This window comes from Oryzias latipes, chromosome 21 (assembly GCF_002234675.1).
Source record: "Oryzias latipes chromosome 21, ASM223467v1".
In the NCBI taxonomy this organism is placed as follows: domain Eukaryota; kingdom Metazoa; phylum Chordata; class Actinopteri; order Beloniformes; family Adrianichthyidae; genus Oryzias; species Oryzias latipes.
The window spans coordinates 28,364,366-28,378,846 of NC_019879.2; the positions used below are offsets into that span (position 1 = coordinate 28,364,366).

The 14,481-nt window shown below is 42.2% G+C and overlaps 1 protein-coding gene across 1 annotated transcript; it reads left to right on the plus strand.

Annotated features, from left to right (window-relative positions):
- Positions 1-3,584: 3,584 nt before the first annotated feature.
- Positions 3,585-4,839, plus strand: LOC111946814 (trace amine-associated receptor 13c-like). The gene is made up of 2 exons (XM_023951225.1): positions 3,585-3,940; positions 4,029-4,839. Exons 1-2 carry the CDS (start codon positions 3,774-3,776, stop codon positions 4,837-4,839), a joined length of 978 nt encoding a protein of 325 aa, XP_023806993.1. The 5' UTR covers positions 3,585-3,773.
- The last annotated feature ends 9,642 nt before the right edge of the window (positions 4,840-14,481 follow it).

A 14,481-nucleotide genomic window follows, 5' to 3' on the forward strand; every position in this document is an offset into this window, starting at 1 on the left:
GGAAACAGAAACAAACAAGACAGAACAAGAACAAGGACGAAAAACAAGACAACAAACTCAAATCATGACAAACATTTCTCTGTTATTTTCTTTTTGTTTTGTTGTGTTCATATTCTTCACATTTTAAATGTAGAAATGTAATTGGCAGAATCCCAGAGTTAAGGCTTTTTGCGAATATGGGTTTTCTGTGACTTTTTCTGTGAAGCTATTGGTGGTCGTCTTGATGGTGATATTGCTCTTTCTTTTGAAAAAAAGGGTCTCTTACAAGGCGGAGGGTAAGCTTTATGAGATCTTTTGGGGTTTCTCTCTCCAACTGCCCTAAAAGGTTTTATTTGGGTTCTTCTCACCCTTCACCAAAACTGTTCATGCTTCGATTAGGTTGTTTGGAGGATTTATGTAATTTGATTATGAAATGTTTTGATCATGCGAACTCTTTAACATTGAGCATGCCTAGGTTGGCAAGGGATGAAGACAGCTAAGTTTGCATTGATCTGTGATGAGCATGTTTTGTGAAGAAGCTCAGCTATTCAAGTCATGTTTCCACAGAATTTTGGTTTTAAGGGAAACTGGACTTTGAAAGGCTGCTTTATAAACTACTTTGAACATGCAAGCTTCTTCCTTATTAGAACTGAATCCATCTTTTTAAATAACTGGATTTTGAGATCTGCATGTTGCATCAGAAACATAATAACATTAAACTAAACTTTAATGGGTTATTTAAAGTTGTTGCATTGGAAATGCTGTAGCTTGCTTTGCTGAACCTTCAAATGCTTCGCTGTCATCATCTGACTAATGACAAAGAGTGTGAAAAACACTGCACCACTGAGAATTACCTTTGTTATGAGCAGCCAGAGTGCTTCACACCTGAAGTTGTTGTTGTGAGTCTAATTGAGTATGTTTGTGTGTACATTAAGATACAGAACAAAGAGTCATTCAGATTCAGATATTATTCTGCGGGGTTTGACTAGCAACCCATTTATATAGAAAATGTACTTAAAGGGCCTATATTATGCTTTTCTTAGGCCTTTCACAGTAAACTATATCCATAGATATGACCTATATATATATATAATTTATATAATACCTTTGGGACAATGAAAACTGAGCTTTTTAAGGAAATATTAGGTATTTTCACAGTTCATTCTCGTACCTGGGAGTTAGACCATTTGATCTCCGAGACACCGCCTTTCGCTCCTTGTGGGTGCCGCCCATTTCATGACACAACAACATCCGAACTTTGCAAAGATGGATGTGAATATTGTGCATATAGAATGAAAGCGTTTAGCCAATCACTGCTAGCTCCGTGGAGAAAGTGGGCGTGTGTGTTAACCTGGGGGCGGTGCTGGCAGTGCAGACTCTTTCTGGAAGGGGCGGTTCCCCACTTTGTGACATCACAACGTGAGGACCCACTCGTTTTCTGGGGTGGGGAGGGGCTGGTGCTCAGACAAAAAAGTTTTTTGAAGGAATACTCAAGAGATGTGTGAAAAATCCAACTTGGGGTTGTTTTTTGTGATGCATAAACATTGTGATGCACTTAAAAGCTCAAAAAGTTGATTTTGCATGATATAGGCCCTTTAAAGTCCCCTTATGATGAAAATCATCTTTTTTTTATTTTTTGACATACACTTGTTGCATATTGTCTTATAAAAGAGAACACATGTAATAAGAAATGATTTCATTTTTGCATTTCTGAGTATTTTTCCTTTTAAATCGCTGTCAATCAATGTCGCAAAGATGCTTGGTTTAAATTGATGGCAGATCAGGCAGCATACTCGTGGTGAAAGCTGCCTGATCGGCCCCGCCCAGCATGCACATCAGTTCAAGTGCGGGAGAAGTGAAGATGGCACATTGCTGCATTCCTCATTCTACTCATTTTAAGTGCATCCAAGGCTGGATTTTGTTGTTGGCTGCACATATTTAAAATTAAACTTGAAGTTAAAGTCCCAACTGTTTCTCTGCAGTTGACTGAGGTTGAAGGCTTGCTGTCCTGCATTACCCAGAGAGGGTAAAAATAAAAACAAGAATAAAATCAGAGGACCTTTTTTATGATTGCCTCAATGAAAATAAGAAAAATATCATAAAGTTCAGGAGGCCCGACAAGGCTGGATCCCCATCCTGCAGAGGATCTCTGTGTGGCCGCCAGCTCGCCTCACAGGAGCCGGCATAGTGTTCGCGAGTGCTCTAGCTCCATTGCCCCAGATTGGCCCATTGGACAGATTGTCCAGGCTCTACCCACCTCCACCCAACAATAGCTGGAATGGGTTCTGTTGGGCGATCTGGTTCAGACGGGTAACAAATTGCGCCGCGCAGCTGAAATCGCGCTATTGCCAGACCATCGCACAGGTCAGATTGCGTCTTTACCATTAATTTAACATTAAAATTGGCCACCTCTGCCCCACGAATCACACTGGCTTAACCTTAATCCTAAACTTAATCCTTCCTCTGGGTCCGTGAGTCCAAGAAAAAAAGTTCAGCACTGGCCGCATTTGGAAAATTACGTGCGAACGATCATTTTTCTTCCTGGCATTTCATTTTATTTGCTGTGCAAGTGAATTCAACAATCTGCATGTGCTAGCAAAAAATCAGTTCCTGTTTGTGCAAAGTTGAGTGGTCACCTGTGCTCAGGTGAGTGTGTGTTTACTACAGTGGATGATTATGTTATGCAACGTAGAAAGTAAAACAAAAGAGGTGGAGTGCCCCGTAAAACCCACACTAAGACCCTGCAGACACCACTGCAAAGAAGCAGAGCGGATCAAGGGGGCCCTCCTATTGGGCAACTCAACACCAGCCACCCAGACCAGAGTTACACTCTACCACCAGGCCATAGAGCTGCTTGTCCATGGCGGAACTACAGGCCATGTCACACAGCCACGACGTACATTTTGCACATATTACACGGATGAAAAATGGTCATACATGAATATGTGTGGAAAAAGTAAGATTAGTTGATGTACGAATGAACCACACAAAGAACGTGAAAATCCCCATAGAACACAAACCATTTGTGATTGTTACTCTGTTTATATGCAAGTCATTAGTGATTTGTGCGTCGAATTACATAATTTGAACGTGATATGCGCGCAGTATGCGTGACAGAAAGGTTTTACATCGGTGGTGAATGCGTGAAAAAGTCTGTCAGATATACGTGGAATGGTCGGGGAAAGACACAAAAATCACAAGCAATTGCATAAGATTTATGCAATAATTGCGTATAAACTGCATAAAACATGCATAACTGCGTATTCAAAAATGACAATAATTCTGAACAGTCGAAACCCTCGACCAACATCTGCGTACATTGCAGAATGATGAGAGCAAGAAACACTGATGAAGTTTTGTATATCACGCATGTAATACAAAAAAACGGAATTTAATTTACGTCACCAGCATCCTCCCCAGATCTGGTCGTGGTCATTAGAGATGTTAAGGTAAACCAAAATAAAAAGAAAAGAAACAAAAAAACTAGTGTTTATGATTTATAAAGTTTGTTAATTTTCTATGTTATTCTGCCTTGGTTCAAGCTTTCCTTTTTGATATTTTTTACATTTTTTTGCTTTTTTGTAAAATTAAATGAATATTTGGTGAAGGATTGACTGTCTGACTTTCAGACTCAACATGATCCAGTGCATCACAAATGAAGAGCAAAACTTAACTTAATGACACAAGTGGGAAGGGATTTGTGTTTCCAAGAAACATGGATCATTTGAGGAGTTGGGTCATCTATAAAACACAGAGTTTGGTGAAGAACGCTGCAGGAGCTCCTCCTCTCTTTGATGATGGAGGGAGCTGATCTCTGCTTTCCTCAACTCCTCAACTCCTCCTGCAGGAAGACCATACTCCCTCGCCCAGTGTTCACCATCATTTACATCCTGTTGACTCTCATCTCTGTGCTCACTGTATCTCTTAACCTGCTGGTCATTATCTCCATCTCACACTTTAGGTAACCAGCGGTTCGGTGTTTCTCTGGGCGTATGAACGGACCTCAGAAGCCTTGAACTTAAACAGCTCCACCTGGTTTTATTTTTCAGGGAGCTCCACACCTCCACCAACCTCCTGCTCCTCTCTCTGGCCATCTCAGATTTCACCATGGGCCTACTCATGTTCTTCCAGGTCTCCTTCGTGGAAGGCTGCTGGTATCTGGGAGACATCATTTGCATCTTGTATTATACGGTGCTTTTTGTTATCACCTCTTCCTCCATAGGAAACATGGTTCTCATATCTGTTGATCGTTATTTTGCCATTTGTTGTCCTCTCCATTATCCCAGCAGAGTGACCACAAAGAGAGCTCGAGTCTGTGTTTCCCTCTGCTGGATCTTCTCCTTAATCACTCTAACTGGAGTGGTCAAACAAAACATGACCGGCAGGTTTCACTCCTGCGATGGCGAGTGTCTGGTTGAGGTTACCTTCGAGGAAATGCTTGCAGATTTGGTTGTGACAATAGTCATCCCCATCACTGTCATCATACTTCTGTACGTGAGGGTGTTTGTGGTGGCTGTGTCTCAGATCCACGCCATGCGCTCCCATGTTGCTGCGTTACCATGGAGACAGACAGGGAGAGGAACAGCAAAGAAATCTGAGCTGAAAGCAGCCGGGACCCTCGGGATTGTTGTGGCTGCTTTTCTGCTGTGTCTCTGCCCGTATTATTGCGTCAATCTAGTAGGCCGAAAGATTTCAATCAAGTCCACATCCTTGGAGTTTGTGAAATTCCTGTTCTACTTTAATTCCTTTCTAAATCCCATAATTTATGGCCTTTTCTATCCCTGGTTTAGAAAATCTGTCAAACTCATTGTGACACTTCAAGTGCTGAAGGCAGGCTCCTCTGATGCCAAAATACTGTAAAGTGACAGAATATATGTATGACAGCAGTTTTTTATCAGTAGCTCCAAATGAATATTTGAATGACTGTGAAACAGGAACCTTCTCTTCCACAAAATCTGACTGCAGTGAATATTTGATTCATGGAAGAATGTAAAGTCAGTATTAGTGGCGATCGGTCGGATTAGCAGCGTTTCACAGATTCTGATAGAGTCGCAGAAGATTTAAGTGGAAAAATCAGCAACCATTGTCCTTAGAGTATTGTTTAGTTTTTCAAGCAAAACTATCATTAAATGAATTTCAATAAGAAGAGATCTTGAAAGTGTGACTAAAAGATTTAATAATGAAACAGGAGTCTGTGCATGAAATAGGCTGTAGTCTTTGGCGGTTAGGCTCTGCGATGGAGTCATGCATGGGATGACCTCAAAGCAAGTAAAGAGACCCCAGAGCCTGGAAGCTGTTTAGCCCAGACCGCTATAAAGCAAAGAGCCAGGAAGAGGGAAACGTTTGGAATGCAGATAACAAAAAACTGCATTAACTATTTGTTGAAGGCGAGGTTCACCCTGGTTCACCCAGTCCATTGCAGGGCCGCCTCACAAACACTCACATTTCCACTCAGGGACAGTTTAGATTCACTATTTGAAGATGCATGTTACTGGAAACCGGAGAAAACCCACAGGGAGAAAACAAACATCGAATCCAGGACTCCCTCCATCCCAGCCACCACCTGTTTTTAGCTGTTACCTGCAGGCCGGCACCACAAATCTCACAATGTCGCCCAAAAAGACTGAAAGACAGAGGTTTTCCTCAGAGCTGTAAACAAAGAAAAAAAGATAAACACATTATCTTTTCCAATAATATGTGCAATATTTGGTTCAGAAAAGCGCAATAGATATTTTGACTTGACATATTTTTAGGATTTTTTCATATTTTATGTTTTATATATTTTTTTGGCCTGACTTTCATATTTTCTTTTAAACGCCTGGTGAGCATCACCAGTTTTGTTGTGCATACGATAAAAATGAAAGAAATTCTGATTTTGATTCTTCAAACTCCACATGGAAAGATTCCAGCTGGGATTTGAACCAGGGCCAGGCCAAAGTGCTAACCACTACACTACAGTTTAAAGCAGTTTCATGGAATTAAAAGAAAACCAATTCATCCATGCTGTGCACACTGTGAACCGGATGTGCACGTTTACCATAAAAACGTACCTCATGAAGTTTTGAAGCATCTAATAAATCTAATCAACTGTTTTTCTCATCACCTTTACTTTTCAGCCAAACGTTATAAACTAATTATGAATAAATGAAATCCTAAAATAGGGGAAGAAAGCACAAGTTAGAAAATTAATTATAGAAAGAGTGATAATAAAATTGGTATACCTGCTCAAAAAGGTTTCTGACTATTGAAATGTCTTTTTCTTGAACAATAAAAAGACTATTTTAATGCAAGCTGAAATATGTGTCAAATACAAATTAAAAAGTGCCAAAACATTGAGCGTCTTTTAAAGTTTGTTGAAATATCTTAAACTTTGAGTGTGTGAATCAGAGGAACCCAAGTGGAAGAGGGATTTTACAGGGAGAAAAGATAAAGAAGGTGGAGGATTTGAAGTATCTAGGGTCAACAGTCCATAGGAATGGAGAGTGTGGAAAAGAAGTAAAGAAGCGAGTGCAGGCAGGTTGGGGCGTCAGGTGTGATAGAAGAGTTTCAGCTCACATGAAAGGTAAAACAAACATGTTATTGGGCCTAGAGACACTGAGGAAAAAACAGGTAGCAGAGAGGAAGATGCTGAGGTTCTCTTTAGGAGGAACCAGGATGGATAGGATCAGAAATGAGGACATTAGAGGGACAGCACATGTTGGAGGTTTTGGAGAAAAAAAGTCAGAGGCCAGACTGAGATGGTTTGGACATGTCCAGAGGAGAGACCGTGAATTTATTAGTAGAAGGAGACTAGACCTGCCAGGGTCAGATGATGACCAAAGAGGAGGATTATGGATGCAGTGAACGAAGACGCGAAGGTAGCTGGTGCCAGAGGAGAGGATGCAGAAGACAGGGTTAGATGGAGGAAGCTGATTCGCTGTGATGCTCTCTTAAGGAAAAAGCAGAAAGGTAATAAAGTTAAGTCCAACTGGAAAAAAAGACATGTGGCAGATCCTGGACATGCAGAGGAGATCATAACACTGCTGGCTGAAAACACTGCGATTCCAGAGTGTTTTTACCTAAACTGCAGCACTTGCAACCAAAGCCCAGACTTCAGATCGCTGGAATGAGAAGAACCAGACAATTTGAGCAGGAGAATATTGTAAAACTTCACTTTTAATGCAAAGTTTAACACAAAACAGAAAAATAAATGACAAGAAAATATATGGAAACGGAAGAAAGCACTGATGCAGGCCTGATGCACTCAGAGAGGATGAGGAGGCAGGAAGTTGCAGGGGATCAGAGGCTTTAATAACATAAACCAAAACTACAAAACAAAAACCACTGCATCGGGCAGGTCAACTCGAAACCTGAAATCTTACAAAATCACAAGAACTAGGGGAAACATTAACCTATGGAACATCACAGGAGGAAGGGAAAGACAAGACTTAAATACATACAGACAAACGAGACACAGGTGGAAACACTCAGGACAGATGGGAACCAAAAGCTAAACTCGAGACAACAAAACAGGAAACCTTACAAAATAAAACAGGAAGCGAACACAAACCACTACAGAACAACAAAGAACCAAAACACAAAGGAAAAGAAACTGAAACCGAGACATCACCCCCACCCCCAAGGAACCGCACCGAGGTTCCATGTAGAGCCAAGGAGGAGGGGCCCGAAAGACGAACTGTTAAGGGCCAACAGAGTGCTGGAACGGCCAGGAGGCTGCGTTGTCCAGCGAAGCGGGTCCGGAGGACAGCCGGGAGCCGCGCTGTCTGGCCTGGTGTGTCCGGCCAGCAAACGGTTGATGGCTCAGGCTCAGATTCTGTGGCAGCGGGCTCTGGCCAGGCGTCCGGGTCAGGGGGCTCGGACCAGGTGTCTGGGGAAGGGACAGGTTGGGGTGCATCCGGCACCCCCCAGGAAGCATAAGCGGTTTGGGGTGCATCTGGCACCCCCCAGGAAGCAGAAACGAGTTGGGGTGCATCCGGCACCCTCCAGGAAGCATAAGCGGTTTGGGGTGCATCTGGCACCCCCCAGGAAGCAAGGACGGTTAGGGACAGACTCCCTTCCTGGGAGTAGGGATGGGATGAGGTATGTCGATATGGGGCCCAATGAGTTATATAGGCTATAGTCGCTACACTAGCTTGGACAAACGAGACACAGGTGGAAACACTCGGGACAGATGGGAACCAAAGGCTAAACTCGAGAAAACAAAACAGGAAACCTTACAAAATAAAACAGGAAGTGAACACAAACCAATACAGAACAACAAAGAACCATAACACAAAGGAAAAGAAACTTTAACCGTGACCGTAGTCTATTTAAAGTCAATGGTAGCATTAGACTTTGCACTATTTCCACATTTTCTGGCAGGACCACCGATCTTTTTTTGTTTTTTTGGAGGACGAGCCGTTGAATTGAAGCATATTACTTAGCAGATGAAAAGAAACGAACCAGGATACCCTTGGTAGTGGCGAGGGAAGACAGCTGGGTGAATATTCCCCGCAGTGGTGCGTCACGACCGGCTCAGGCTCCACTAGGCCCTGGCCGCCGTGTGCTTTACATAGAACACTGCCCGGACCTCGCTGCACTGGGACCGTGGACTGAAGTGCTCACTGCTTTCTCTTTCCCATCCGCTGGGCCCCTAGGACCGGTACGACTGTCGACCGGGTTGCACTGTTCCCAGTCTGCTCCGACCATGTCATGACGGCTCGGTCAGGGACCGGCCCACGTCCAACGGCTGCAAGCCAACTGTGCCGATGTCGGTTGCCCATTTCTAAACACGGACCGAGGAGTCAAACAGTTTGTGCAAATCCTAGTCTGTGTGTGGATTTGAATAAAATCACAACCATGCCTCAGGTATGCATTGTGTTTCCTATATGACATATTTATTTAAGGAAAGGTTGAAATGTCATTCATCTGTTGCATCTTGTACAACAACTTTAATACCACGGCCTGGGTCTTATTTGTCTGATGATCAGAACTTTTTCTGATCTTCATTAAACCAAAATGAACCCTTGTGCTATCTTAGATGACCCCACCCTTACTTTGACGTGTTATTCCTACCATGACAAAGGTGGATAAAGGTGGAAAGATTTCATGTAATCCATGGACACCAGTGAAGATCACAAATCATTGAAGAAAAAAGGTTCAGAGCACTGTGTAGTGCAGGAGTGGCGAACAAGTTTGACACCAAGAGCCGAACTTTTTCACTGTGAGAGTCAAAGAGCAACACCACGCACTGACCTGCCAAGATGTACACACACAAACACGCAATTAAAGCTGTATTATTTTTCATAACACAGTCTTCTCCCTACGACAGAACAGCAAGTATTGTTCTTGTTTTTATTTCAAGGAAAGTATCCACCCTCAATACACATCCAATGCAGCTTAGCCAGAGTTAACACAGCAACTACCCTGGAGGTCAGATACCCCCTCCACACACAAAGGCACCTCTCTCTCATCTCATATACACACACAGACACACACTCTCTCTCTCTCTATCTCACTCTTTTCTCTGCCTCTCTCTGACACTCAACTACTCAGTGACGGGCGGTGAGGTTAATGCTGGTGAGGCACCGACTCCTCTGAAGTCAGATTTACGATGATAAAAACTGAATATTTCACCATTCATCCAACGGTATTTAACTGGTATTTCTTTGTATCTCAACATTCCTCTTGCAATGACATTACACCAACAAATACACAAACATCTGGACAGAGCATCCTTCTGGTGTCTGAGTATTTCAAATTCACAATAAAACACATTAAATACATTACATTTCAGTTGTGTGCAACTTAAATTAATTTTTACCTTCATTAGAATATATTGCTTTTATATTTCCTTTCATTTAAAATTGAATGACTGACTTTTTGCATCAAAAGCATATTTATTAAACGTTAATACATTGCAACGACTCAGTTCATCCTTCAACGTAGTAAGCACAAAGTACTAAGTTACACTGTCCATGTTAAGAGCCCATTAACATGAACACACACATAAAGCCAAATAGCATGAACATGACTTCTGCTAACAGCCCCCTGGCTCATGGTTTTACACTTAAGATTCCCCACTTCCCATGAATCCTAGGGGCTGAAGGCGGGGCTAACCCCCGGGCCAGTTGTAGCCTCTTTGATCGGTTCCTTTACGTGAGTGTCGGTCAGAAAGGACCGATGCTTTGATTTCACGTGTTTCAAGGTAATAAACAGGCACCGGAAGACATAATATATTGAGAAGAACGTCAGATTGAGAGCAGCTCTTTTACACACGGGTATTTTTCCGTTCTCCAAAACGTAACAGGGCCTTCTTTCAAAGAGATTTCAGCTCAATCATCTCCGGTTCTCTCGCTGCCTTATGTAGAAAATGTATTTTTTAATATCTTATTCTTTATTATGTTACAGCTTTATCTTTAGTGTGAAGTGAACTCATTTTGAACTCATCAGGACTTATTCTCCAGTGACCTTCACTTGTGCTTTGTAGTTGCAGCAGCAACTAGGACTTCTTTGTGCAAATCTAGGAGTTTCCAGAGATGCAATAAATATGTCATGGACTACATTTCTACTCTCTGGGTTGAACACCTTATCCTTGGGAAAGTGCTCAGATTCGTGTTCTCATGTGGAGGTTGGAGCTGACCTTTGCTCTGGATACCGGTAAAAGGAACCTTGAGTTGTCCAGGAATGATTTACTCTGACCAGATGGGGACTCTCTTGATCATCGGACTGTGTGCGCTGGTGAAATGGCCCCCCGAGAGGCGGAGCGGATCCGAAGCTGGCAATCGTCAGCTATTGGCCAGAGGAAGCAGGCGGGCTATCAGCTGACGAATCAGAGCGACCAGGGGCGGAGGACCAGCGACCATGATCTTTCCGGAAGGCGGAGATTCAAACACATCTTAAAAAGACTGTTTTCAAAGTTTTCCATTGTTCTTAGGAAAATCTACGAGTAATTCGCATGTAACTTGTGCGTCAGTAGATCTTTACTTGAGAATCCAGATATATCTGCATTAATGTTTTAATCTGTGCTTTAGAACTATTGTCAGGGAAATAAACTCTGTGTATTTTTAAACCGGTTGAATCCTTGTTTGTTTTACCACTCTCGACTATCGAACACGCATGGATGGAAAGAACTGAAAAACGGACGATTTCTTTCCTTCAATTTTGGTGACCTCGAGACGTGAAGTCGGGGGCGGAAGAAAGCGGACCAAACCGGTTGGACCACATCATAGTGGCTTATTACGAGATTTCTGAGACTTTCGACGAAAAGTCTGGGGATGCTTCCTCTGCCATGCGGTCGACTTCTTCAGAGGCCTCATAATAGGATGGTGAGCAGAGCCTTTTGTAAAGTCTGCATATTGATGAACTCAAATTAAAGGAGAAGTCGATTGTATGGGTGGCGGAGTGTTCCCTATACGAATGGGCGAGCGCACCCCAGTAAATAAGTGTTGGGTTCACCCTCCCTAGAACAGCGGATTGAACGGTGGCAAAATATACACTTTGGGCGGCAGTAAAATTTTGAAAAATTGGACATTTATAAATTATGCAGGTTTTTCGTCTGTTCGGCCTGTACACATTGAACGTTGGCAAATTGGGAGCTTGTGATATTTGGAAAGCAGCAAATTGACTAGGTTTGTGTCTGTTCAACCTGTTAAGAAATCCCTTACGAAAAACAGAGTTATTATAGGAACTAATTTTGCGCGTCTAGGATTTTCGGAAACACCAAGGAGGCTTCGGCCTCTACAAATTATTTTTTTATACGCGGAGAGAAACCAAAGAAGGATTCAAAATAAACATGAGCGCTGAATTTGACAGAAGATGAGGAAAATTGTGCATTTTGTCAGGACAAAAACGACAACATGACTTGACGACTGACTGATGACAATACAGACGTGATCGCTGATGAACGGACTGAATGTATGAGATTTTGGAGACGTGACTGCTTCTGAATGAAATGTATGCATGAGATTTTGGAAAGTATGGGATGAAAAACTGTTTGAAAGTAGCGAATTTTGGCTTTATTTTCCATGTTTTTGTGTGAAATGTTTTCTCTATGGACGTGGCCATCTTGTTTCGAATTAGCCAATAACGGGACGTTTTAGTTTCTTTCGAATGCGTCGACAGCTCTGATTGGCTTTGTTTGTACCATGTGGTCGGCGTGACGGCGTCCATGGAGACCGAAATGTTCAACCTGCGCTAAACTTTCACGTAACAAGGCTTAAGAGTTTGCGAACTAATTTGTGGTAAAATAACAACTGACATTGTAGTTATTGAGCGTGGTCATGACCTCGGTTGTAAGACGTCGATAAAAACAAATTTCAGTGGTCTTAGTTCGACGAAAAAGATTTTTAAGTAGAAAGGAGTCTATGAGCAGCGCTTCCGACGGAAGTTTAAGCCACAACAGCAGCTTGACTGCAGCCTGCAGCAACGGTCTCTGTTCTGCCTCTGTCGAACGTAGCCTAACTTTCTCTGGAATTTGCCTAAAGTTGGGCAAATCTTTCTAAAACACAGTAAGATAATATCGGTCCAATATATTTTGTGTAAAATGATTTTGCAATTATTTCGGTTTTCTTATTTTGAATAAATGTCTCTACTTTATTTTGTAATTCCTAATTACCATGATTTAGTTAAGTTTTGCTAAAAAGTAATGTTATTGACACTAATTGTAAGTATTTGTTGGTTTAGATCCGGACTCCCTTTAAAAGAATGTTTGCAATGTTTAATTTATTTTATATGTTTATATGTTTTGATATTTCTCAGATTACTTAGTGTTGGTGTTAAAGGATTTATTGGTGTTTAAAGATAGTTTGCAGCAGATCCCATGTTTTGATGTAATTATAGTTTGAAGACAGTGTAAGTGGATGTTGTACAGAATGGGGAAAGGACAAAGCAGTGAATTAAAGTAGAAATGAACGGCATTGGAAGTGATAGAGGGTCTGTGGACACAGAAAGGTATGGTAAGGAAAGGTGCTGGTTCTAGTAGAACAGAAGAAGGGAGAACATGAATGTTAATGCTAGTGATAAACGATTCATTTCAGTGAAATGGTTTATCTTGTTTATCTGTAAGGTGCCTAATTTGTTGTGTTATGTCTTTTGGTGTGGTTTTGAGAAAACGGTTAAAAGTTATTGTCTGCGTATTGATTGTCTGTGTTTTAACGAACCTGTTGTGGTTTAGAGTGTGAATTGTGTTTTTAGTTAAATAAGGAAAAGCTTAAATTGTGGAATTTTGTTGCTTTTAGCACTTCTCAGAATTCTTTTTGTAGGACAGCAAGTCCTTAATGGTAAGTCAAAACAAATTGTCTTTGTTTCTGGATTAAAAGTGAATGATTAGCTGCCAGTATGCATCTAAAACAATGTATTTTTCAAAGATTTTGCTCCACATCCGTCATATAGTTCAGAGAAAAGTTTAAGGTTTTTTTCCTTTGCTGATTTTCATCATTGATTAACCAACTTTAGCATCCATAGAGTTGGTGATGGTGAAAAGAAAGCATGACAGTAACAAATCTGCTTTAACAACATCTGCAGTAACAACATGTTTTTTCCAAGCAGCACATAGCTTTAATGTTGCAGGAAAGGCGCAGAGCCGTCCTGAGACCTCATAAATCTTTACACAGAAAACCCCCTCTGCTTCATTGGGTGAGTGACAAAAAGAGCATTTCTCAGTTCTTTGGCTTCACAGGAAGGAGCTGTGTTAGGAGTGTCTGACCCTCAGGTCAGCTCCGCTAATCAAATGAAGCCATGACTGCATGCATGGAGAATGCATCGGAGCGTCTGCGAGGTGATAAGAGTCGATTTAAAATACATCTGATTCATCACTGCAGAGCACATTTGAAGAAAAAGGACAAAGGGAGGAGTTGAACAACTGAAAAACAGTCATTTACACTGCAGGAACAATCCACTCTGGATAATGAAGGTGTTTAAAAAAAAAAGTACATAACATGATGAGTTTAAATACCCTCAGGACCTGTAGCAATGTTCAGGTATCGGAGGCCGGGACGGGAGGACGGGTATCCCCTCCTGGAAGGCGTGGGCCACCCAGGGACCCCCCAGCAGCAGCTGGAAATGGCATCTGTGGCGCTCAGGACATATGGCAACGACTGCCCACAACAAGGTACCCAACAGCAGAATGCACAGACCAGGAGCAGAGGACACGAACAGCACCCACGACCGCTCCAAGCTCCTCCACTGTGGCGAAGACCACAGGTGACAAGTCGGACAATACCACTTGGTGATGTAGGAGCCATGGTCCCTTTCAAGCTCAGAGGTAACTCCATGAATGGACACTGGTGCAATGTGTTCCTCTATAAACTGCCGGTTGCCTCCATCTGCTCTGACAAATGAACATATGACTCCTCAAACCCGGCAAAAGACCATCCAACTGACTTTTGACCAGATGGTGGAACATTCATTTGTGCATTCACCACACACGCCTGTGAATCTGTTGGGACGGAACGTTTTTGTCAAAACAGGAGCCAGCATTCTTTCAGACTGGATGCCATGCCACACCCCACAGCCAACCCCTAC